General features: G+C 42.9%; 1 protein-coding gene across 7 annotated transcripts in view; it reads right to left on the reverse strand.

Moving 5' to 3' along the window:
• nav3 (neuron navigator 3) overlaps positions 1 to 27,737 on the reverse strand; it is a 221,375-nt gene that overhangs the window by 134,948 nt on the left and 58,690 nt on the right. For all 7 annotated transcript variants that reach the window (XM_008281541.1, XM_008281536.1, XM_008281537.1 and 4 more), the window contains exons 2-3: positions 20,978 to 21,095; positions 17,629 to 17,681 (exon numbers count right to left, since the gene is read on the reverse strand). In XM_008281541.1, the coding sequence (XP_008279763.1) occupies positions 17,629 to 17,681; positions 20,978 to 21,095 (171 nt within the window). The remainder of the gene's footprint in view (positions 1 to 17,628; positions 17,682 to 20,977; positions 21,096 to 27,737) is intronic.

The raw sequence follows: 27,737 nt of genomic DNA on the forward strand, positions 1-27,737 counted from the left end.
GACACTTGCGCTCCCACTGGTCTTGTCCTGAACAGTCCACTGATTCCTCTTCTCCCCGGCCCCGTCACTGTCGACGCTTTCCAAAGCAGACAGCCGGCTGACAGACGATGAATCAAAACGGATCAAATGAAACAGCGATTTAGAGCAGCTGATGGGCAGAGGCGAGGCCGGGTTAAAGGATCCTGTCTCATAATCCAGGGATCATCGCTCATCATGTCAAAATCCGCAATAAAAAAACTTTTTCCTCATCTGGTATCGACTGAAGAGCTGTTTTATGCAATATTGATCACGGTGGCAGTCCCCATAATCCCTTACCCCCCGTCTGAAATCTTTCATGGCTGAGCTGCGGTTATTGTTCATTTTCAGAAACACCATGAGTGCAAACCTCACGCTGAACCTCATACATCCAGATTTATCCGGCCTCACAAAATCGATGTTTGCATGCATAACAGCCTAAATGTTATGAAACTGAACGCCATAAAGCTCTGGAAAAACCAAACTGAAATGATTCAATTCAAGTAGCCGAGGCCTCCGAGACAAAACAAGCTGCGAGCTGATTTTTATCGCACCGTACTTCATATTCTTGTAAATAAAACTATAATTTTCTGTAAGGATTTCTAGCGGCTGTGACGTCCCCCGTGCTTCGCAGAAACGGCAGCTCGAGCTCAGTCAGCAGATAAACACACGTGATGTATAATCAACAGGATCTGCATGGCAGCGTAAGCCCATACCCGTGGATGTCTCAATTATATATGGCGGTTCATTTTCAGATGTTTACAACTTCAAATAACTTGGAGGGCCTCCATGTGGCTTCGTGCATCTGCTGCACAGGCAGGGTGTGTGTGCCCACGTGTGTGTGTGTGTGTGTGTGTGTGAGTCAAACAAAGATGTTTCATGGATGACAAAGGCCCAGGAGTCACCTCATCAATCTCTGGGTTAATCCCTTTAAATCTGCTCTCACTGTTTGAGTCAAATCTCATTATCGCTTCAGTTGATGAAGCAGGAATACAAAAAAAAAACTGAAAAAATTGCAAAATGATGCAATGCACACGCAAAGATTACTTCTGTTATCATTTCATTTGTCCTCCTTTTCAGTTTACGTTGTGTTTTCATTCATTTTGGGCACATTTTGAGCTCTGGCTGAATAAACTCTAATCCTACATTAGTAATATTAGAAAAACACGAGACCACTGACATTGAAAATAAGAGCCAATCGACATACAATGAACAAACCTGTGCAGAAACTTTTACTTATACATGAGCTATAACTTCTATAAGGTCAGGACGAAAAGCCAAAACTAAAAAAAAAACAAAAGAAGATGGAACATCCTGACTTGTCGTCCCTATTACTGGTCTAAAACCACTGAATCGGAGTTCCCATAATGCCGCTTGATATTGTATCGATCCTCTTTGCCTGCTAAGTACTCACATATTTCAAACTCCAAGCTTCCAGTTAGCAGTGAGAGTTTTTTTTCTGTTGAGGTTTCCACAAGCAATTTTCTCAGACTTGAAAAAGCTCCGCCAGAAGACATTACCCAGCTCTCACCACTCCTCTCACGGTTACATCGCTAACTGCAGGGCGTCAAACGAGTCGACAACAGTGTTACCTTCAAGTAATTGCATCATCACTAAACCCTGTAAGCGTATCATGTCTTACACGTGTTTTTGAGACCTCGACATCATCAGTGTGATTTATTTTGTTTTCCTGAAATCAGACACGTTCAGTGATGCATGCACCTAAAATGCCAGATGTAGCAAAAATGATGAATTAAATCTCAAACATGAAAACTGATGTTTAATTTTTTTTGTTTTTTAATTTGTCGGAAGGTTCAATAAACACTCCATATGAAAAAAAAAGAAAAGAAGAATTTTCTGACAATTACTTCCTGGTTCAGGCTTTACAGGGTTAAGCTGAACAGAATCTGCTCCTCAGTAAAAACTAGCACATTAGATTGACTACATTACAAAATACAGGTTTCACAGCCGTCAACTTTTTTAATACTGAGATTCAAATCTTTTATTTTTCCCCACACTTCCTATCTCCATCTTTCCCTTCTCAGCATGGAGGATACCATATTTCTAGAGAGATGTTCTTTAGAGACTATTTTCAGAGACTGTTGCTCTGCCTTTGGATTCAAGTCAGGCCACATCCTCCTGACTGTTCATCAGAGAAAATACACTACTTGTCAAATTAGAAATAATGCATTCATTGAGAGCTGATTCAATTTGGAATCAATTAACATTTAAGTGACATTGCACAGTTGCAGTTTGGTATGTTGTATCTTGATGCTTTAGCTGAATACAGCCGGAAAAAACAGCAGATAAAGTAGAGGCAGACGTGATAAGACTTGCATTAACTGCTGCTAAATGTTACTCGAGCTTTTGTCCTCTTTTCTTTCCTCTGTTGTCGGCTGTTCATAGTCTATTTATAGGAGGATGGAGAAGAAGGAGTCCTCTTCCAGCCTTAAGTCTGCTACCTGTTTTTATTTGGTTCCATTTGAGAATGGAGACCTGGTAATCCTGTTGTCGTGGATTAAGTTGAAAGAATACAGTTAGCAAATCACAAAGGCTGGAATCTGGGATATGCATTTTATAGAACGTCTGACCCTGAGTTTAAACTGTAATGTCATCCACAGCAAAGTAAATTCTATTAAATTACATCACAAATCAAATTTGCAATATCTGTCGGAAACAATCGCAATTAGATAAGGTCCCTAAATAGTTGGGCCCTGGTGTCCGCTCTATATGTTGCTTGTCAAGTGTGTTTTCTTTGTGTGGCTGTAACACTAAAAACTGCAAAGGGTCATTCACTAATACGATTAGAAAGCTGAAATGATAAAGGGAAAAACACTGCAGTCAGATCACTCAACTAATGCAACGCCAGTTTAAGTAAAACAACGGAGGCTGAGAAGCGGCTAAAAAACTTATCTGAGTTAACCTCCTCTCAGCTGATGGCTCTGAAAACACAACAAACAGCTGAAAGAGGATGCAGAGGCGTCATTATTAATCTTCAGACGTACAGACTACATTAAAGTAAGACGGCAGAGCGAGCGGAGGATGTTTTGAGCAGCGAGGGGACGATGTTAAGTATTTCTTGACGGCGTTCAAGCCGACACCAGGTGAACAATTCTGTCTTCCGTCTCTCACTCTCTCTGCCGCATGCTGTTACAGTCGGAGGTAAACGTCACCAACATGACGGACAGTATTGCTGTTGACAGGCGACAGATTGCGCTGTCAGTCCTGTCTAAGGCTCCCTTAAGGGTCACTGAGGTTAAACTGCTGACTTTGGAGGCATCTGCTTGTGTAACCTGGTGACCAGCTATGATGCAAGCAGAGAAATATCTTCCTCTTCCTGCTTCTCACCCAGTCGGCTCACTGAGAGTTGAACTGCCTGCAAACCGACCGTTTTACTGCTATCACAACAAAAAGGTGAAATGAAACACATCACAGTCAATGTTTCACCTTTTCCTCATTATTGAAAATGTTCAGTGGATGCTTTCTCAGTCGATTCACACCTGATTGACATAAGAATCACTTGTGATGTACTTTGAGATCATCTCTTACAAAGACTGCAACAGGCGGTGATTCAGCACCTACCGCTGATTCAACAGCACAATGGCATCTCTAAACAGGAAAACATGTAGGGGGATATCTGGTAAGTCTGCCACAAGCTGCTGTTTCATTGCAATGTTTAAGACTTAAGAAGTGAATGAGATCAGATCTGATGGCAGACTTTCTAGTCGCAAACAAATGACACTAAAATATAAATTAGGCTTGTTTCCATGGAGTGAATACAGTGCTGTCATAGGATGGTAGCATAGGCTATGTTATGTATGGTTGTAACAAATAGACCACAAAAAGATAGAAACAACACCAAAAAGACCAGAAATAAACAAAACTTTAGTCATATTTAGGAGAAACTTGAAGAGAAGTCCTTAAAGAATCGCTCTCAATTAGGCAAGTTGTACTAATTCTTTCATGTCAGCTGGTATTGTTCATGCTGGCTGCAGACAAAGACAACAAACCATCTGATCCATCATCCATCCATCCATTATCTATACATCGCTTAATCCTCACAAGGGTCACGGGGGGCTGGAGTCTATCCCAGCTGACTCAGGGTGAAGGCAGGTTCACCTGGACAGGTCACCAGTCTATCACAGGGCTACACTTAGAGACAGACAACCAAGCACACTCACATTCACACCTACAGACAATTTAGAATCACCAATTAACCTCAACATGTTTTTGGACTGTGTGGGAGGAAGCCGGAGAACCCGGAGAGAACCCACACTGCACGGGGAGAACGCAGAAAGATTCCGGTGCCCCCACCGGGACGCGAACCGGCAACCTTCTTGCTGCAAGGCAACAGTGCTAACCAGCTGTGCCACTTTGCAGCATCTGATCCATCATGTGAGTTAAATGTTAGCTACAGCACAGCTTATTCAGAAAAGGTTCCTTGATCTGCAGAAGTCAGAAACTACCTTGAGTGAGCGTAATGGCATTTTTGCAAAATTGGATTCCTATTTTGTCATTTCCACGAACTCTTCAATGTCTTCAAAATGTGCATAAATATATCTATACAAGACAGTGTTTTCTGTTTTTGAGCTCAGAACACTGCTTGTAGACAGTAGCCTGTATCCCACCACTACCATTGGGGAGCATTTCCATTGTGTGCCTCGCTGTTTCTCTCCTGACCCACGGCTTGAACCTGCCCCTCTTCCTCCATGGGTGTCCGATAAAACAGTGGTGCAGATTTTACACCAGCTTTTCCCAGATGTTAAATGTCAGATGTCGTTTCCTCTGCTGCCTTTGTCAGCCGGTGGTGATAAATCAGGAGCAGCAGCTACTTTACTTTTACATCCCATATTTTGTGCCCCTCAACAGTCAGGCAGCTTTTCTTCCATTCCTTTAGCCAAACCCTCTGAACCCTTAAACCTGCCACTGGGTTTGAAATACATGTTATCTTTTTGGAAAATGCCAAAATTACACCATTTATCAAAACCAAAAGCTGTAAAAATAGAATGAAATGCCAGATTTTCTACTTTCCGTTTATTCTTAAACTAATCTGGTGTGACATATAGTCTCTTTAGTGACACTTACCAAACTTTACAGTTAGATATGTTTTTAAAAATATACTGTTTGCATCTGATACTTAACTGAGAAGCCGTTAGTTACTCATCTGCAGCAGTCATATGTCAAAAAATTAAAGGATCAGCATTGACACCAATTAAGAATATCAGAATTTAAATATCTAGAGGCACGATTTTCTCCAGGCTTGGTAAAACCTTTGGACTCCTTAAAAAACATAGTTTATGTTGATTTTCCAAAGACTTACAGGACTTTATATTGCAATGAAAAATGATCTCACAGTGAGTAAATATGGCAGGAGCAAAACATGGGCAGAAAATGTTTGGAGTTCAAAAGGCTAATAACGACAAACACCATTTGACTGTAAAGCAGTGATGGCCTAAAGGCTCAGAGCGTACGATTCTTCTTAAATCTAATTTTACATGCTGAAATTGCAACGCGAGTCCTACGCAGAGACCACAGATGACGTCTTTCATTTGACTCAATCAGGTATGGACAGAAGCAGAAATCCTCCAACCGCATTAAAAGAGGTATTAAAACATTAAAACTCTTGTATGAGCCATGAGTGAGTGAAAGTCAGATGAACTCCCAGGAGATCTTTTACCTTTTTTGTCCCTTTGGTTTCATATAAAACTTGTGCAATAATGAGCACAGTACCTGACGTCAGCAGTTACAACAGCGTCCGAGTCAGCATCATATCAGTCACAACTTTAGGATTTAAAAGTTATGAACTCTGACTTTTTGAGCTCACAATACACAGTTGTTGCTGCTTTTCCATTGTAAGGCTAAGCAGCCTTAAAGCCTCTTGTTGTCAGGCAGTGAGGAATGGGAGAGATGCTCTGAGACACATGTAATGTCAGCCTGCCGGTGGCTAAGGAGGGTGCCAGGCGGGTCGGGTTCACCGAGGGCAGGGAGGCTAAGGCAACTGCACGAGCCAAGGTGTTGTGGTTATGAATAAACTGCCAATGAGTCCTCGGGGAAACACTGAGCAATGTCATATGAGAAAGAGTGATAAAAGCAATAAAGACAAACAGGCAAGAAGCCGGTATCTGATTTCTGTCTTTAAAAGACACAAGGGCAAAGAATTAAACTTTCCTCACATGTGCTTTATTCTCAGCAGATGAAGACAGATGGAATCAGTGGAAAGACTGATTGATTTATACTTTATTGCCCACAAATTTCAACATTCACGGTGAACAAGAAAGGAGCCAGTCGAGACCGAGTGCAGCTGGTGTGTCGCAGTCAAAGAAGCTGAGCCTGATCAAAGGTTAGCAGTCCTTCACTGTGCCCACTTAACAAGCCGGCTCTTTGCTCCCTTAACAGAACATCTGCCGATGTCGTTCAGCTATAATGAGTGATTAAAAGCTTCCAATTGAGCTACAAGTGCGCCTGTAACGAGCCCCGAGGTGCTCTGTTTGCACCGCAAACATATGACAGGGTCGACCTGTGCACCAGAACACACACCTCTCCCTCGCAATAAAAAAAATAAAGGTGTTTGCAGAAGAACAAAGAAAGCAGAGATGGACCACAAAGCAGCCTCACAAGAGTTGGAGACTGAAGGGAGCGAGGTTTACACGGTGTGAGAGGGATTTTAGAGCAACAGCTGTTCAGGCACTTTGAGTGTTAAAAACTGGATCACAATCACGAAGTCCAAACGTGGACCGTCACAGATTCATCATGCGTCGCTTTCAACACCTATGGCACTAAAAATATAGATACTGTCACTTGATATCTTGTTCTTTGAATAAATACTGTGTTGAAAGCAAATCAAACTGACAAACTTTCAATCATTAATGCATTAGAAATGGTCTCCTCAACAGTATATAGATGAAATATAAAGACTGACAAACACCAAATGTCTCCTCTGAAACTCTACACGCCCAGAATGTCAGATATATGGGAATCTGTAAAAGTACCAGTTCATGTCTTTATCATATATAGCTGATAGGGAATTTATTAAGTAAGTTGTTAAGGACAATATCTGATCATCTAGTTTCTTCACAGATCATTTCCTCTAAGTTTTGCTAATCAAAGTGACAGTGGTGCACGTTTCCTTCAACATTTAGGGGATTCTAGTAAGTTGAAAGGGTAGATTTGAAAGGTTTGTAGTTTGCTATAAAGAATGAAAACTAATTTCGTGAAACATTGATAAAGTCAAACAGGTAAAAAAAAAAAAGTTTCAACCATTATCCACTTCATATTCTGTTGTGAATCCTTTAGGTCTTTTCAGGCAGTGGATGGTTACCCTCACTGCCTCCATCCCTACAATCCCGACACTCTCTCTGTTACGCTGGGTGTTGAGATCGGGTGGACAGTTCACCCTGAGCAGGCTGACAGGAACAGAGATCGCCAGGAGCCAAACTTTTAAGGTGCTTTCAGACAGAGCGGTTGCAAGCAGGGTGCAGTGCTGTGGGTGGTGGACACCGCTGTGGCTCTTTGTGACTCACGTTTTTTCCTCCATTAGACATTCTGAACAAATGTCTTTCATGATATAAGTCTGTCTTAAAATGATTTTGCTTAGTTCCTACTTCAGCCTTTGAGGACATTTCTCAATGCCGTTTACAGATTTTTACTCCCGACAGGGGACATGAAATGAGAACCTTCTGGTCACAGGCTCACCTCTTTACTGTACTGTGAACACGAAGGGAGAAAGAATTGTCGCCTCTGAATAGCAGTAGTTTCAGCAGTCGAAACTGGCCATCTGCCTGTGTCCCCTTTAGATCGCTTGCTGCTATGCGCTGGGCATGCAAAATGACATCAGGGATGTTTCAGAAGCCCTGAGTTCCCATCATCCTTTTGTCAGTGTATTTCCAGACCAACCGACTCTCATAATAGGTTATTCGCCTGACTGCCAAGGCTGCTGTAATCAAATCAACGACCTGAGAAATCGTGTCACATGCCAGTTGGTCTGGCCTTGCGGGAACCTGGGCCAGGGACTCAAATTAGGAACACAATCAATTAGAAGCAGAGATTAATAGCGAGCGGCGCCAATGATGAAGCGTCAGGCAAGTGAAGATGATACTGCTGAGTGTCTCGTGCCGTTTGTCCCCTCGTCTGGCTGGTGTGCAAGCTGCCAACAGATGGGGCCCAGATGAAACGAGTGGACTTTTATGGTCTCCGAGAAACCCTAGACTAAATTAGGCCTCAAAGGCAGCATGCTCAGTCCAATCCTGACTCTAAAGCCAAAATACTAGTTCAACATTTTGGCTTTTGACTTCATGCCTTTTCCAGTGTAACACATCACTAACCACTTTGCTAGTCAAATGAGTTCACAAGTTCACTTTAGTAGAAAGATTTATAGTGGCCAACACCATAGTTTGTTCCTAATTATCTGTGTTGGCAGTATTGCTGTGGGTATTGCAATGTCAGTCTGTCAGTCCAGCACTGTGGTCCAGGTTGAAATATGTCTGCAACTGTTGGATGACCTGATCTTCATCTAGCACCATCCTCAGGTGTCACTTTTATTCTGTTGAAAAATGTTTATGAAAAAATATCTGCAAAACAAATGACACTGCCTCCAGCTTCAGATGTGATTTTGTGTTCTGTGGTAATTACTAAATATCATAAGCATGTTAGTCCCAACCCTCACCTATGGTCATGAGATCTGGGTAATGACCAAAAGAACAAGATCATGGATACAAGCGGCCGAAATGAGTTTCCTCCGCAGGGTGGCCGGGCGCTCCCTTAGAGATAGGGTGAGGAGCTCGGTCATGCAGGAGGAGCTCGGAGTAGAGCCGCTGCTCCTCCACATCGAAAGGAGCCAGCTGAGGTGGCTCGGGCATCTTCTCCGGATGCCTCCTGGACGCCTCCCTGGGGAGGTGTTTTGGGTGCGTCCCACCGGGAGGAGACCTCGGGGAAGACCCAGGACACGCTGGAGGGACTATGTCTCCCAGCTGGCCTGGGAACGCCTAGGGGTCCCCCCGGAAGAGCTGGAGGAGGTGTGTGTGGATCGGGAAGTCTGGGCGGCTTTGCTAAGGCTGCTGCCTCCACGACCCGACTCCGGATAAGCGGGAGAAGATGGATGGATGGATGGATGGATGGATGTTAGTATCAAGTGACAACCACTGAGGCAGTCAAGAGAAGCCAGCACGTGCCAAAAGCTGCAGTTCCTAAAATGGCCACTTGAGGAAGACACCAAAAGCGACTCAATCTCCATAGACTCCCATGGTAAATATCTAACTTTACAGCACAAATAAACCTGCTTTTGTAATTCATGACAACTGTACAGGGCCCTATTAAGAATAACTGGTTATTTTTAATATAACGTATCTGTTTAAATCATATTGAGGTTCAAAGTTATGCATCATTAAAGGCGAGGCCACTTCGAGTGACAGGTGAGTGCTGTCATAGGACAGACCGTGGCCCAGAGACCTCTACATGGCCTTCCTCAGTTCTACTTCCTCTTTCCTTATTTTTGGATGAGGACGTCAATGAATGAAGCCACGACACTGAGCTTTGTCCTCTTGTACATACAGTCAATAGGCAGCACGAGGACCTAACTATGAAGCTTAAAGCATCATTGTACCCATGTGCAGTCTCACAAAGCAGCTTCGATTTCTGTAGACTCTTAGTGATAATTCATGGCCGTCGACACAATAATATAAAAGCATGCTTTCAGCTCAACCTTTTGCTAGTTGGAACAGTTTAATACAAAATGAGCCAGTTAATAGCTCAGCAACCACATTTGTGCAACTGAGGTGTTATGTCATTACTGTTTCAATGGCTTCATGGTCGTTCAGCAAGCTTTCAATCAGGAACTAATGAAAAACTGTTGACTAAGCTGACTGGTGCTGCGGTTACAAAGTGAACAAAGCTTGTGTATCTTTGCACTGGAAGAAATCACATTCATTTGTCTGAAATACAAAGACACATGTGACACAGACTCTTTACATCAAGACAGTTATCGAAAATGTCTTTGTCCCCTTCAGAAGCTTCTACTTCCAAAAACTTTACAGTCATGCTAAATGGCCGTCTGTATCCTGCAGAGTGCAATGTAATGCAAACCAGTTTCCTTGAAATATAGGCGCAGTGCACCTTCTAGCAGACATGTGGTGCACTAAAATTTGACAAAGTGTATCGCAATTTCGCACAATCACCCACTCAATATAAATCAACAGCCAAAGAAATTGCGCTGTCAAATCTAACCATATTGGGCAAGGGCCAAGGCTGCCAATAGCTGATCTAAATATGATCCATGACACTTTAAAATTCAATACTACAAATTTAAACCAACAGGAAAGAGTTGACTTTAACATAGTGGGTTGTTTGATGTAATCTCTTCTTCCCCGACCTCGACACCCTTCTGCTGACAGATGTTGCATCTCTGCATCTTTGCATCCACCTAAGATTTTGACAAGTGTTTGTTTTTTTTTCCTTGACATCCTCTGCTGAGGTCGCTAGAAGCTAAACACAGACACACACACACACATATACGCACACCCAGAAAGTCAAACTGCACAGTCATCCGTATTGCAGGGAAGCGCTCTGTGGTTTGCTAATGATGTCTGTCTATAATGAGGAGGATTAGTGTTGCGAGGCTTTAATATTTTCTGCTGAATGGGCCTCTTCTGCCTTCCCCCGCCTGCCGTTCTCGTGTTTGAGCACGATTCTTCTGAGGAATGGGAAAAAAAAAATCCTTCACTTGATTCAAAAACCTGGGTGCGCATCTAATTCCTTTAGATGTCTGTACAATTACGGGAAACTGCACTGTCAGAGGGCGTGAGGTTTTACACGAGAGAGGGATCGCGGAGTGTGCCGCGAGGTGAGTGGGTTGCACAAAAACACAGTGTGAGGCCCTTAATCCAAAGAATGCATTTATAGTTTTACATCACATGCATTAGGCTGATAGCTTTATCGAAAATTCCAAAATGAAAAGCGCATCGAATCCGTCCATGAAGTGTTCAGGTAATCTAGACGGGGAGAGGACCGTAGTGACAGATGTGGTGGGAAAGGACATTAAACACTGAACAAAGAAAGAGGAGAACAATAAATAATTTTTAGGGGTAAACATGTGACAGAAAAAGTTAAACTCTAGTCTCCAAAGCCTCCTCACATCACCCTAATTTTCTATCTCTGCTCCCTTTTATTACCATGAAGCTGAAAAACAGCAAAAAAAAGATGCTTTCAACTCAGCGGAAAGAAACAGAACCAGACTTTGTTGGGTTCTTGGTACCACACTCCTGTCAGTACAATTTGTCATCATCTTTGCTGGCTTTACTCGGTGGTTGGAGATTTTCCTTCCGGGACAGAATATGTGGTCGATATGGTTCTGTAGACCAGTACAAGATACAAATTCCAAGCAATAATTAGCTCTTACACCAAACCAAACAAACTATGCCCTAAAGCACTCCAGCCACAAGCTCTACTGGGAAAAAAACAGGCATGTCCACAAGTTTTAACCACTGGGAATGCCACCCTACATTTGCATTCACAAGGTATACCAATTAGCCACCAGATTACAACGTCACCTCAAGTGGTGGGATACATTAGGAACCAAGTGAACGATCAGTTCTTGACATTGATGTGTTGGAAGAAGGCAAAATGTGAATTTCTTCGCAACCTTGACAGAAAACCAAATGTGATGACTTCGATGGCTGGATCAAACCATTTCAAAAATGACAGGTGTTATGGCGTGTTCCCAGTATGCAGTGGTTAGCACCCACTAAAAGTGGTTCAAGGAAGGACAACTGGTGACCCGACACATGTTCATGCGTACCCACGGGTCAGCGTTTCGGAAGCCAAGGTCAGTTTTGAAGTATGTTGACTGAAGTGTTGACATTAGTGTCAGAACTAGACCATGGAACAATGGAAGAAGTAGCCTGGTTGATGAATCACACTTTCTTTGGCATGCGTCATTTAACTAAGGAAGAGATGGCTGAGACAGGATGCACGACGTGAAAACAGCAAGTCTCCTGAGGCAGTGTGATGCTCTGGGAAATGTACTGCTGGGAAACCTTAGGTCCTGCATTCATGTGGATTGAAACGTAGCACCTACCTAAACATTACTGCAGCCCACTTACACCCTTTCATGGCAACAGCATTCCCCGATGGCCTCTTTCAGCAGAATAAGGCTCCCTGCCAAACTGCAGAAATTGCTCAGAAACTTAACAAAGAGTTAAGGGTGCTGACTTGGGCTTTAAAATCGAATAGATCTCAAACCAAGAAAGCATCTGTGGGATGAGCTGGGGGGGAAAAAAAAGTCTATTCATGAATTCTCCACCTCGCAAGTTCTGCGATTTAATTGATCTGTAGCTTATAACTCGGTGCCTGAACACCTTCAGAGGTCTTGTGGTGTCAGTGACTACGTGGGCCACAGCTGGTTTAGCAGCACAAGAGGGACCCACACAGTATTAGGTTTTGTGTTACTAGTGTGGACTGGTCAACAGAAAGTGCAAAAGAAATACTTCATTTCAGGCAGTAAGTGTCACTTTAACGCCTATTTTTTATTTTTTTATTTTTAAAGAAGTTGAAGTAAAGTTATAGGGCAGCATTTTAAAAGCCCAACCATTTCCATCTTCACTTTCACATCAGCAATCAAGTGGGCAAAAAAAATGACCTTTGAGTGCTAATGGAGGATAGTTACATGATATAAGTGCAGACTTTTGTTAAGCACTATAATAGTAAGGAGATCAAAGGTCAGACTCTTTTACATACTGTTCATGATGAGAGCAAATTAGACCAGGTAGGTTGGGAGAACTGGGAAAGAGGTGCTATTAATTCATAATGCCAATGTTCTTTAAAGTATTATCCCATAAGCCCACTGGGCAGTCAGAGGTGATACCCTCTGGCCTTGTAATTATACTGACTAAGTATTCAGAAGCCAATTGAAGGCACTTCCATGGAGTGTTGGTTGGCTGAGTTTGAAAGACTACCAGGAACGTAGAGCTTCAGTAGGTTGATCTGTAATAAATGGAATTTACTCTAAATTTTACCCCTCACTCTCATGATGAATGCAAGTGTAGTATGTTTTCATTACACAAGATAACTTTGGGAGGAAAAAAAGCAGTGATTGTGTTCGCTGTTGGCAGCAGATGACTATGAAAAGCAGAGTTTTGTTGCTCATTACTCTCACAGACCGTCTACATGTCAGCCAAAAATGTTCTTTTGGACAAGCTCTGCAGGAAATGATTGGACTTCAACGGACTTGTGGATCTCTCGCACTGTGAACGAGGATTTAGAGAAAAAGAGTGCATTATGTATGTAGATTAGCTGAGAAGCTTGCAGATGCTGAAGCCACGCCGGTTTGTGCTTCTCAGCTTCCAGCAGCTGCTTAGTTGGCCACGGTCCACTCACCGGACCGGCAGCAGCCCACCAGTTAGAGAAACAGGCTTGTGACTCAAGGATCATCGTCTAAAGTCCCAAATGAGCAAAAATACTGTGCAAAGGAAGTAAATCAGACTCATCTGCCCCTCCACTGACAGCTGCTGCTACTGTGATGTCTCTGGCCAAGGCGTTTAAGCTCCAGGTGCTAGGTGGCCAGTGGCCGCTCTCCAGAATTCACAGCTCGTGCTGTCAAAACGCAGCCGAGAGTTGAAAAATATCTCTAGTGTTTGTCAGGACGGAGAAAAGGTTGTCAGTAAATAACTTAAGTTTCAGATTGATATCGCAGTTTGAGCTCATAGGATAAACAAGCCAAATAAAATACTTCTGCACTTGGAGAGCCATATGTTCATGTGTCATCACGTTTATCTCTTCGGGTAGTTTAGTTCATTTGGCACAGCCAAGAAAATAAAATAATACATTGCAGACTTTCAGTTGTGATCAAGGTCAAATGTTCATACTGAATTTTTTACAGAACTGCACCAAGTCTCCTGGAATCAATGGCAAATCAACAAATGGACAGTTTTGGCATCTTGGTCATCAGTGCTACATGGACACACACTGGGTGATTAAATTGCCATGACTGCCAGCTCAGATCAAGTTGCAGTTTAGTACGCCTTAAATCGGGATTACGCTCCCTTGCAGACAGCTGTGGACACCACAGATGCATGGTTGTTCTAAATGATATTATTTTCTGGGCTGCTTGGGGTCCACTTGGAGGCCATGTCACATACCTATACACATACCTACAGATTCTGTGCATGCACACTTTAGCCTGTGTTGTGTAGATACCACATGGACTGTCTGTGTGGACACTTAGTGGGGTTGCATGCAGACATCTGTATAGAGGTCTGCGCAGACACTTGCAAACTTCAGTGGATGACAAAATTTCTCACTTTTGCAATCGCTGACTCTTGCATACTTGTGGATTCAGAGTGTAAAATACTGCTCCAATGTTTGTTTGTAGTGTCCAATATCACAAAAATAGTCTAATTTACCAAATTCAGACTTTGGGTATGAATCTGGCCTTTTTCGCAGTGCATTCTCCACCCCTTCCACTATAAAGTACGACCATTTTCAAAATCCCCATTTAGTACGAAAAACAACAACCTCTGACCTACTAACCTACATGCTGAAAAGGTCAAGTTATGATAAAGGTTGGGATCATGCTATGAGGCAGGTTGCTTGTTTTTTTTTCTTTTTTTGGTGAATTGGCAGTTTTGAAGGAGGTGCTTTCCAGTATGCAAATGCACCAAAACAATTCACCCATCACTACTTTGCAGGGACACCATCACTGCATCCTGGGCTTAGCACCTCCCAAGACCACTGTGATTGGTTTAAAGGAATACAAAACCTTTTTTTTTCTCTTTCCTTTTAGCAGAAGAACAATGAGGCACAGTCAGACCATTTTCCAACACTGTGGAGATTAGTCTAACACTGACTATAAGCAATTTTAGACGACAGCTCAATCTCATGTAAATAAATATAACCAAAAATGGGGAGAAGAGATTTTTAAGCAAACCAGCTAAGGTGATATCCTGGTTGCTACATCAACGTGAGGATCAGCGTGACAGATTTAGTCTTTAGTCCCAAAGTCTGCAAATGTCCACATTGACATCTTCATAAAACACTGGACACAGATTTGTGCGACTGCTTTAACTCTTAACACAATACAATGAACTCATGTATTCAAACTGCTTTACAACTGTGTATTAAACCTGTTTCCAGTATATTTAGCAAAAGTTCTGCCCCTGCCTGACTTTCTGCTGTTGATAACTTTTTTTTTGAAACTATCCTGATGCAAACTCAGCACTGGCACGTCTTCAAACACACTACTTAGCAAATTGCTCCTTTCACCTGCCACAGTGTGAACATCGATTTTTCCGTACAGTGGTTTTGTTAGTTGGCTGCGTCTTTGTTGAAGTGTTTGTATGTCAGATATTTCCTTCCCTTTTCGCCCACACTATAAGCAACCGTGCTTCCTCAGACTTCATTTTCCCAAGCTGGCCGGACCCTCTGCGGTCGGAGCAGGTGGTGGATCAATGGGCTTAGTAAGTGACTGAGACAAAGAGCGAGCTGCGTGCACGCACAAACACACACGGACGATGCTGGAGTATCGAGTCACGTACTTGCAGTGCTGCAGCAGAGTGACCAATGCGTCAGTCAGCTGTTTCTAGAATCACTGTTTGTGACAAGAAAAATAAATGCATAGTAGTTTGTTTGGTCAGAACTGCTTCTGACACACTGAACTAACATTCGGGGTTAGCAGAGTTCACATGACCTTCACATTTTCTTCCTTCCTGGTCCTTTAATGTTGGCTGCTTCCACTACAGCTGGACACACCATGGAGGAAAACATAAAAACAGCTGAAACCTTTGCCCTCACCCCAACCCTTAGCAGTTGTAAAACACTTTTTTGGCATATTCCTGTGATTTTCTTCACACGTCTCCAGAGAGTTCATGAAATCCACCCACTTGTGTTTTCTGGAAGTCAACGATTAACACCAACCGACAATTGAAATATTGATGCCTGTTTGGTCAAGAGGCATGAAAAGCTCACCCCTCAGATCCAATGACAAAGAGGCACAAAGACCGGCACACAAAAAGACACAGTGCCAGGACCCAACAGTCCGCTCACCCACAGCGTCTTACTAAGAAAGTGAGCCGAAGCAGCTAAAGAGCTTTAGTCACTTTTAATGGCAGGAGGGCAGATGCCAGGGCAAACCGACACTGCATAAACACTTAGTCAACTCTAGTTAAAGTGAGGGGCAATTATCTCGGAGTGACGACAATCAGCGGTTATACAGGCCGTCATCTCATTAACAGAGGAAACACGACACCGCCAGCATCGCTCAGCCACATGGCAGCCAGAGGTACAGATTATTGAAAATGGCACAGTAAGTCAAAGATGGTAAGGTCTGAACTTTTCACGGCTTTAGCGTCTTTTTTTTTGGTCAAGTGGCGATGCGGTTACACCAATCATCGCCATCTCTCTGAGTATTAAGTATGTGTGAGTGGCTCCGATCCGACACGATTCTAGTCAGCTCGGTTAAAGCTGGACGCATACGATGACAGTTCAGTGGATGTTTCAAACGTAAAGGTGCTCGTTAGTGGTGTTCCTTTGTCAAGGTATCACAGGTGGCGGCAGAAGTACTTAGATCAATGCAGAAAAAAAAAAAAGGAGTGGGAGTACTTTATTCAAATTTCTACTTTCGCAAAGTATTATCAGCAAAATGTACTCTATCAAACATAAACGCACCTATTGCCTAAATGTAGCTCATTTTAACTTTTTAAAATAACTACATTCTTTGGTTAGTGAAAGAGTTGCATCCCTCCAAAGGCTCATATTGTAAATGCGACAGGTTGTGAGATAATTACCACAAATACAGAGGCTTTTTTGGACTGTTCTGTAATCATTTTTGTGTTAAATATTAGCTAATTTGGCATATTTTTGATTAATCTAATATAAAAGAAAACGTAAAATATACAAGGAAAAATCTCTGTTTTTGATTTTGCTAACAGTTTACAGACATCTGAAAAGTGACAGGTGTCCCGAGAGAGACAACAAGCTAAAAAGATTGAAAGCAGCCTATAAATTATAAATATCTTGTCTTCCATAGGTGTAATCATGATGTAGTTTTTACCTCAAATCTCAATCTGTAAAGCAACAAGTCTTTCAGTGAAATGCAGTTGAGCAGAAAGCAGCACACAAGTCAGTAGAGTACTTTAAAAAAAGCACACAGTTACTTTCTACCACTGTAATGATTTATAAATCTATCGTTTTAATCTCATCTCTTGATTACATCAATCAAAACAGAGCAGAACAGAATCCACGTCCGTATATATCCATATTAAGTGAGGTGGTATTATGTTTTTTCCCCAGCCTTAGTTAAGTGATAAATAAATGAATCTCCAATCAGGGATTTATGATGCTAGATGATGCTGTGCTCTTGTCATTAGAGCATCACCTAAATGCTGATCGTGTTGGTCTGTGTTACCACACTGGCTACATGTAATTCTCATAATATTAGAATGTAAGTTTCTATCACTACTGCTCTCTATTATATTCAGCCATAAAGCACAAAACTGCGAATGCAAAATCCCACTACAGCCGAGCAGTGAAAGTCAGTGCTTCATATAAATACTCTTCATTAACATAATTCTCTCTCAGGCAACAGTGCTTTAAAGGATGGATGACTTTGAATACAACAGTTACACTCACCATTTGCGACTGGCTCCTGGGGCTGCCATTGATATCCTCCACCTTCTCATTCGCTGCGTGAGAAAGGAAACGAACAAATGAGCTTTTTTCTTTCTTTCTTTTTTTTTTTTACCGTTGTCCCACGCTTAAATTTAACATCCTGTGACTTCTGAGTTCAGGTGTACAGATCCAGCAGGAAACCTCTGTTGATATCAGCGTGGGAGCGTGCACGGGTAGGTGCATGAGCGCGTGTGCGTTGAGGTGCAGAGCGATGCAGGAGAGCTCTGGGAAGCAAAGCTGCCTAATTCGTCAGCTGCCGCCAGAGAGTTACTGACAGGCCAGCTTGGCCTCATTGTCTGTTTGGGCGAGCAGGGAGGGTAAAGTTTCAATCCAACAGAGGGAGAGAGAGAGAGAGAGAGAGAGAGAGGGAATGTAAGACTGAGGAAGTAAGAGAGAGGCTGAAAAAAACAGATTTAGGCAGACAGACAGCATTAGTAAGAAAGGCAGCATACGTAACAAACAGGAAAATGTGTGTGTGTGTGTGAGGGTGATACAGAGAGGGAGTCCCAGAAAGAGAGAAGTTTTAAACACTGACTGGGACACAAAGGAAAAAGACAGAGACAGAGAGAGCAAAGGCAGACAGAAGAAAAAGAATGTCTAAGAGAAGTGTCTAAAAAGACACTAAGACAAGATTGCGTAAGAGCCGCTTCTGGGCGAGTTTTAAAGAACTGTAATGAATTACTCATTACTCGTCAGCGAGCGGTGATTACTGGCCTCAGCAAGCTGTCGGTTTGGAGGTATTTACTGAACATCAACAGCGAGCTCGGCCCCGGGGATCGCATGTAGCTCCCGAAGCCTTGTTCTCGCCACGAGGTTGAGGTAAAACCAGCTGAGTCCTAAATACAGGCTTTAAAGCAGCTCATTCGAAGTTAACAACAAAAGTTTGTCTTATATCCTTCCAACATGGTGCATTTGATGAGTGACGTTGTTTGCGAGTGCCTTTAAACAGATTAGAAAAAGTCCTGAAGTTGGCTGAAAACTACTTGGTTAAAGCTAGTTAATGACTTTACTAATGACTAGGAATTTATATTGCCGTGAACAGTGAGACCACAGCGTGGTTATAAAAATGTGACGAGAGTTAAAGAAATCAACTGCTGGTAGGAAACAGAATGGGGACAATGTAAATCCAAGCCTTTAAGTTACTCTGTATACTCTGTCTGTCCATCCAATCATTCATCCCATTCTTCTGTCACTGTTCTCAGACACAGTTGTCATAATAAGCACTAGAAGTGTACAGAGACGTCATTATCTGGGTCTGTTTAACCCAGAAAATGATCTGTCTCTGTCTCTGTATTCAGATATAAGAAAAGCATACAGTTGTACATGACAGATGCTGATATGTGAGTCTGTTCTGAACTTATTGTGTGACGGCTTGGTGGAGTCGACTACAGAACAATGTAATCACTTTTCAGCATTGTGTCACAAATGAAATGTCTTGTTAATTAAATTTGTGTCTTCTTTTGAAACAATACGGGCTTTTATTCTTGTGGTCATTCGCAATGTTTTGAATGCAACAGAAGATATCAGCTGACGCACAGACTTGTCAGTTTTTATTTTCTATCAAACAATAATAAGCAACTTTCATCATTTGTGCTCTTACAAAGGATGCATTTATATTTAGGTACATCCCTAAAGAGCAATTCATGATTTCCACATGACCATTGTGGACGTATTGGACTGAATGTGGACTTGAACACAGAACACAGCAATAAATAAATAAATAAAAAACGAGGCTCTTGTGGATGTTTTTTTGACTTTTTACATGACATACCAGCTAGCTACAGATTGGGCTGAGGCACAATGTCAGTGATTATTGGTGAGGTGTGTTGAGAACAGTGGAGGAACACAGCACGAGATTTCTGGAGCATTTAGAATCTTGCTTGGACACCACTAATGGCAGTGACAACTTCAAATACACCTGTTTAGGTGGATGAGGAAGAATCTCCTTCCATATAAATAACATTTATTTTGTTTGCACATGCACAGTCAGCGCCCTTGCTGCACGGTTACAAATTTTGGGTTGCACATGGATGTCCACCGAGAACATCATTGCATAGCTAGACCAATCTCCACAATGCTGGAGGAATGGTCTGACTGCACATCATTAAACCAATCACAATCGTCTTGGGCGGTGCTAAGCCCAGGATGCAGCAATGGTGTCCCTGCATCAACCCAAGTTCATGAGAGGTAGGCTCCAGTGCACTTGTGTTGATGATGAAATTAACCTTCCACATGGAAACAGAAACTTTGATTTGGCCTGAATACGCTCAACCCTTCTGTGTGCATCCAAAAACTCATGACTAAGAGATCCATTCATTTGTGTCAGGAGACCCCTCCTGCTGCTGCACTTAGCCAACACATCACCGACCCGTCTGTCCACAAGATGAAAGATCCGATCAATCCCCGTCCATCCAGCTCCCAGCGAGGCAGCAAAAAAGCGCTGCCTCGGCCCCAAATGTTAAACTAACAGAGTGTCACGGAGAGTAGTGGCTGTAATGAGATTACAGCATTTTAATTTGAATCCCTTAAACTAGTCCCCGAAAGAGGTAATCATGTTACTGTAATGTGTTGCTGAGTAATGTGTTCCCACGCAGCGCTGGTAAGAGCAAGAGAGAGAGAGAGAGCAAAAAGAAATGAGAAAGCAAGATCAGACAGAGAAATAAAAGATATAAAAGGAGTGACAGAGACAAAATGTGAGAGAGAGACCCAGAAAAAGTTCAAGTGTAAAGGAGAGAACGAAAGAGGACGAGAGACATAGACACATGTGGGACAAAGAGAGAGAGAGATGTAAAGACTCTCTAGGCTCCAATTGGAGCCTTTGCACCCCTGGGTGTCAGAGTCATAGATCTCTGCTGCTGCAGCTCGCCCAGCACCCAAAACACAGGAGAGCTGCTGCGATTTGGCCCAAATATCAGACTGAGGCACAGCTCTGCTCCAGCTCCCCACAAGAAAGACCAAACAGCACGAGTGTGAGCGAGACAGAGAGGCTAATCGCTTCATCTAGCAGACAGAATGAATTATAGACACATGCAGTGTTTGAATACTGTTGATAATACATGGTTTTATCCATCTGTACATCATTAATAATCCTCTTTAAATATTGACGCTTATAGCTGAAGTAAGACGATACACTGTTTGGATAGCAAATGTCAGTGTTTCTGTCCTGTCATGATGTCTATGCCGATTCCAGCTGATTAGATAATTAGAGTGGGTTCAGTAAGTTGGAGGGCTGTATATTTACACGACGAAAACATAAATACAGCAGCAGCAGATAACGGAGAATAGAAAGTGTGTGTGTGCAGATGCCCACCTATGATCTGGATGATCTGTGCCAGCAGGACTCCATCGGTGACGTCCTGGCTCAGGTCCTTGATGAGGCGTGGACAGCCAGACTTGGCCAGGTAGTGGTTGGCCCAGTCTGTGTAAATCTGCAACAACAGAACAAACACTCTGTCAGCGTGTGTGGAAAACACAGATAAAGAGGAGGCGTGTGTGTGTGTGTGTGTGTGTACACACAGTGGGAGGGTTACACATTTTTTACACTTTTAGGTAGAATGGTCCATTAGATCTCAAAAGAAACCCAAAATGATCCGCAGCAGATCATTGATTAAAGCAATCAGCGAGGGTGGGATGTGGGGTTCTTTAAGGAACAGAAGTAAAATGATTATATACTCTGAACATGAATGGTTAAGAATCAGTTGTTGTAGATGCTCATTAAACTGTCAAGTTGCTGAAGCCAAGTTTCCAGAGCAAAGTGTTTCTGGAAGCATTAAATAGTGCATGAGAAGGTGTATAGAGATGGAAAAATGCAGGATATATGAAACATTTAACATTTTTAAATCAGTTTCGACACAAAAACGGTGGCAGAAGCAGACTTCCAAACCAAACTATGACGTAGCAAAGAGATGAATCACATGACTAAACCTTTTCTACTGATTGTTTGTATTTAGAGTATTATATTTGGAAACACATTTTTAGGATATTCTTACTTTTCTGATGGAATTTTAGTAATTTTGCATTCAAAAACACAGAATTAATAGATTAGGAAGGAAAACATGGGTGACATTGGTGCCATTTGGTACATTTAGTCAAACTAACCTAAAAAAAAACTCACAAAACTACATTTTTAAAAACACAGTTACTACAAATTGCTTTAAAGAGACCAACAAGCTACACATAAATGAACAAGAAGAGCAGATGGCCAAATGTTGAAAAGGTAATAAAGAGCATTTAAACTGCACACAGAATGATGCAAGGTTAGAAAAGATGAGGTTTTGGCTTTTCCCCTGAAGGCTACTTCAGCCTGACAGACATCGATAACCTTCGACAGGCGCTGACATCCCCTCCACGCCGCCCGTCCTGCTCAGCCTCTCAGTCTTCACTACAGCAAAGTGGTAAATGTCCTGCCAGGGAGCGCTGTCTAAACATTCAGACTCCTTGCACATCCTTGCTACTCAAACACAAATATTTCATCACGCTTTTGACTGCACCGAGAACTACACTGTTTATGATCTTTCTCTGGGGGAGGGCGCATAAACGGTTCTGACAAACATCCTGACATGAGATCGATGTTATTACGACAGCATGCTCTGACTGCAGATGCACAATCCAAATGAAAGACAAAATGCGGTGCTTCAGACATCTGCTGGACACCAAGGTTGAAATGAAACCTCCTTCACAAAAACTTTGGAGGGCTCAAACACAGACGTCTACAACGAAGAAGATTGCAAACCTGACACAAGCCAGAACAATTTAAAAACCCAACGATTTTACACAAGTGAGTCACTTATTTAATGAAGGAATCACAGGACGTCTGCACTAACAGGTGGATTCACTTTCCTAACTATATCTTTCAAAGCCGGAAGAGCAGCATGTCAAGTAATCTTTTGTATTGTCAACCAAAGCTCTTAACAGCCGCTTTGTCTTTCATTAGAGCCTATAAGCCCACTGATAAGCGACGCTTTGTCCGTCGGCAGACAGACTGATCTGGACAGCTGTTGCGGTTTCCCCAGCCTCCGAAGACGAAAGATGTGAATCACATTTGGCCTCCAAGTGCTTGGCGTCAGGAAAGCCAGACTGAAGACGGACCGAGCTCCATCTCGGAAGTGGCGGTTATACCGAAAAACTTCACCGGTGCTCTGAACTGTGGGAGATTTCCTTCCAGACCCTTCCGACTAAGAGCCACGCAGCACCTTAGAAATTACATACTGAACCAGAAAAGGCTTCACTTCTTCCCACTGTGCTGCGGGTGCGTTTGATACAAATTTCCACCGACAGCCATGGAGGAAATCTTTCTTCCCACTAGGCTTGAAGTGAGATTCTGGGACTGAAGAAAACTATCTGTAACAGCCCTTATAAAGACACTGACTTCTACATTGCTGCCTGTTGAAACTTTTCTTGTTATCCCCGGATTAGAGCAGAATAGCAATACAGGTCTGAGCAGCATGAAGGACTTCGGATGGTGGAAATCCCCTCAGAAATGTAAGATCTGCCACTCAAAAAGTAGGATCACTCTTTCTCTGATTCTCTGCTGATGAAGTTTGGATTTTCTCCGAATCTCAGATGGTTTCCCAAGAAACTCCCTCATAAAACCGAACCGCTTCTCATGATGAAATAATCCTTTTTCCCCTCGTTTACCTCACACACCGCTCTCAATTAAAAACATCGCTCTCCCGCTCTTTTTGTCTTTGTTAGAAGCAGGAAGTCTCCTCCTTTAAAGTTGCCGCCTCTCATAAGTTTGTATCATTTGTGGTTTCCCTCAGAGACTTTCTCCATGATGAGAAGTCGTAAAAGCGTAACCCTGAAAAAATGAGAGCCGTCGGAGGGGGAAACACACTTTTAAATACACATGCGGGCAAACAGACATCCACCGAGACTCGAGCAGACTTGCGTGGACGCACAGGAAAACACACCGAAAATGCAAAACCGCGTCCCATCGGGGGGCAAGCAAACAAACAGGAGAGGCGGATGGAGGGAAGCGTGTGTGAAAAAGAGAAACTGAGAGTGTAAGTGCTGCTCCTGCTGACAACCACGGTCATATCAGGCTGTAGGAAATGCCATCAAGGCTTAAACACAAGCTGCTGAACAGCTAAGTTCATGATATGGTGTCTACAAGCTCAAATTGGAGACCTGAGACGAAGAGGACATGGAGGGTTTGTTCTGTTTGGCTGCCATACATCCATACTTTCCTCCACCTCCGTACCCTTAAAAGGGAGCAGGGATGGAGGATTAACACTTCGGCAGAGAACTGGTAAGACAGAGCCTCTCCTGCCGTCAATAGTCAGCGTAAATTTTAACAGATATCTGCAGAAAATCAACAAACAGAAATGAATGTGTGTCTCCACCTGCTCCCACTGTGTTGGTTTTAGGAGCTGGTTTGTCAGAATAAACAGTTGGTGGCACTAATTCTTCAGCTGGACGCCAATGAAAAGAAACAGAAGAAGAGGTCACAACCAAAGGAGGAGAGGTGGAATTAAAGGAGTAACAGTGAAACATCAAAGAAAAACCATGTAGAAAAGATGATTAAATATGAAAAGTCTGTTATGTCAAGTGTTCATTCCAAGAAAGGTCACAGCCTCCCTTCTGCTCCACACAGAACTCCTCAGTGGAGCAGAAGCCACAGTGGATGTTGAAGTCAGATATTTCATGTAATCCATTCCTGTTGCATTTTGCTTTTATCGGTCGACTTTTCCACCTCAGTAAAACCTCAAAGCAGTCTTGTGGACAAATCGAAAAAAGCACATAAAGTTAAATGGATGAAAAGACACGTAATGTTTCGAGGAAAACCAAGTTATGGACAGGAGGGAATCCACACACCGAGAGGAAGGTGTGATACACCCAACGGATGAACTCAATTTGGTTGGATTTGCTCAAATTGCCAGCTGCTTCTGCATCTGCTGCACCTCCTGGAGGGATATGATGCCAATATAAACACATTTTAAGGCCTTGCATCTATCTTGCCTAGAGGTCAAACAGCCTTTGCTTTGTGTGGTGCTGCACTGAGCAGCAGATTAGCAGCGTTCACAATGGCGGGACAATTTAGGCTGACGATTAAAAGACAGACACTTTCAGATCGGTTCTGTACAAACACACAAAATGGGACAAAGCTTCCATATTTTAGGAAGGGATCAAACCAAACAACAATTTGGGTCTTTATTCTAGCGGGGTTCAACAGCTCAAACGTGATGAAAGAAACAAGTTAGCTGAGCTGCAGTGAATGGGATTGATATGCAGGAAGTGCAGCGGGTAAGTCTGGGCAGGAAAACCCACCAAGATTAAGCAGGTTTCTCTTTCCACCTTTGCTTGAGTGCTTACAGATCAGCTCATATGACGAGTTCACTAAATTTTGCAAAAGCAAGACTCAGCGTTACTTCCTACTTCTGGTTGGAAAACAGCTCAGTTCACAGTGTGCTACAGTAGCTGGTGGATTTTAAAATTCAAAGTTATTCAATCTCTGTTCGCTCGTCCTGAAGCCACAGTTATAAGGATGCATTTTGAAGTACCTTGAGTGACAGCTCAATCAATAATGCTGAGTCACCGTCTGCGTTTGTTTTGGGCCCACTTTAGAACAGCGTGTGCTCAAAAGTTCGCCGTTAAACTGAAATATGTCAAGTTGGGAAAGCAAAAGTCACCAAGTTGGCAACCCAAATGACTTTTTTTTAGCACTTCCACAGATACATAATAAAGCAAACGTCCCTTTTTGGTTGCAGTGTTGCTGTACAAACTGAGTCTGTACATTTCTTTGTAAGCAGAGAAATCAAAGTGCGTTTAACAGTAGCTACGAATCTAAAGACATCTTCCAAATGATATGAAGCAGGAGGCGACGGCTGGAAGACTTTTACAGTGTCACAGCTGCAGGAAGAGTGTGCCACCTACAGTAGAAAATGCTGGAATGAATGCAGCTCCAAATCTAGGTCTGGGCATTTTCAGAACTCGGTTGTCAGCAGATCAGTTTGAAACACTACAGAGGAAAAATAAACTTCAATGGAGCTCAGACGAAGCAAGATGAGAGAAGACAAAAATGGAATAAAGACTTCTCATTTCTCACTCAAACTCCTGGTTAGAGAAAGGGAAGGATGAAGCTCGCACAGAGTGAAGTCCTCGTTTCAGTCCTGACCTGGGACCTCTATCACCTGTCACCCCCATCTTGCCGTGTGGTCCCCCCTCCTCTCTCTCGTTTTCCGACAAAGCACGAACATCAAAGAAACGTTTCTCAGGAAGCTCGCCTCCTGTCTCTGCGTGAGCGCCGACTCACTGATCCACTCACTTCATGACTCCTCAGTGGCTCTCAGAGTTGAGGCTGTCAGCCTCCTGCACTCCTTAACCTCTCCTCTCTGAATCCCAATCGCTTTGGGAGGCAGAAGCAGGCGCAATGACAGAGGCAAAACATCAGCAGTAACGCCACCTTCAGAGGTACTGTCTGACATCATCCAGACACACATGCTGGATGGAGACAACAAACGCACACACACAAATAAAATCTATAAATCCTCCAGTTACTCATACACAAGTAAACACACACACACACACTGAATCCTCCTCCCCTCCTTTCTCCTTCTCTCTTTCGGCAGCCAGCATCAGTCAGCAGAAGTCCAGTCTCTCTGGTGATGTTACCCTTATTGATGCCACATGAAGTGTCTTTCTCCTCCTTTTCTCTCCCTCCTCTGCAGACTTGTGCCCTCAGCGCCAGGGATCCCAAACAGCGCTGACAAAGAGCCAGCGCTCACCCCGGAGCAGATAAACTGCCTTCAACAGTCCTGATCACAATGCAGTGACTACAGCTACGCAGGTATTATTGGCAGAGCCTGCAGTGGCGCCGCTCAGCCTCCGGGGGGAGCCGGGCAAAAGGAGAAAGAGGAGAGATGGTGATGTGAGAGGAGATGGGAAGTCAAAGCATGCAGGGCTGCACAGTGTTTACTCCCCTGTGTTTATCAGTGAATGATTGTTAATGTATGGGCTCTTTAATCAGGGCATCATTCCAATGCTGTCTAATAAATTGAGAGCTTAATTGTATTCATATATACAGTCACTTGGAGGACATTTAGCTGTGTAGTGCTGTTTGAAACAGGCTAGCCGGGAGAGTCGTCTCTTCTGTGGCTGAACTGGCTCAAAAACCTCAACTTGGCATCGGTGGCGCTCCCGCACTGCTCCTAAATGTAATTAAACACAACATGAAGCTGCATTAACTAAACGAGCGACGAGCCGAACGGAATCAATAGCACTGTGATGTGATGGAGCTTCCTCAGTGATACCCTGTCTCGTCTCCGCTTCTGATTCACGATGAAGCACGAGTGATGGAATCCGATGGTGGTGTCGCTGTCAAGGCAGTTTATGGAGCGTGGTGGAAAAAAAAAAAAAAAAAAAAAGCAACGACATACAGACACCCACAAAAAGCCCAACTCAACAGAAAATATGTACTGGCTGTGCTGCTCAAGTGACAGGTGATCTCTGAGAAGAACTTAAATAAGTGGAGTTTCTTCTTCAGAATGTGTGAAAGAACAAGTGGGAGTGTACGGGTTGGCAGCAAAAACTTCCTGCAAAGGTCAACACCGACAAACTTCTCCTTCAGCTTATGAATGTGGAACCAGATGTCAAGTATTTTCAAAACTGTGAAGGTCAAATATTTCAGTATCATGAAGTATTTTTGAGTGAAATGACACATAATAAAGTTAAAAATGCATCGCAGAGAGCTCTTAAAACAACTGTTTAAGGCTTTGAGAGCAGGACACTGACCTTAAACTGTATATAAAGGATGGACGTAGCCATCTTGTGTTGGTTTTTGGGTGTTTGGCATTTGGTTGTGGGCGTGTTGGTCTTTTGAAACCAGACATACAAAAAACAATACAAACATGAATGCTGCAGCAGACTGTTATTCACGAGGTAGCCTCACTCTAAAACATACTCTTCTTTCTTGTTTATTTTACTTTACATGGGACCATAATTAACAAATTGACCATCATACTGTGTTGATGAAAACTTTAACCCAGTGATTGAGACCATAAACTAATATGTAAAAGGTTTACTGAGGGAATAAATCAAGTGAGAAGTATGGCCATTTTCTCAATACTTTT

Source organism: Stegastes partitus, unplaced genomic scaffold, assembly GCF_000690725.1.
Source record: "Stegastes partitus isolate 25-593 unplaced genomic scaffold, Stegastes_partitus-1.0.2 Scaffold236, whole genome shotgun sequence".
NCBI lineage: Eukaryota > Metazoa > Chordata > Actinopteri > Pomacentridae > Stegastes > Stegastes partitus.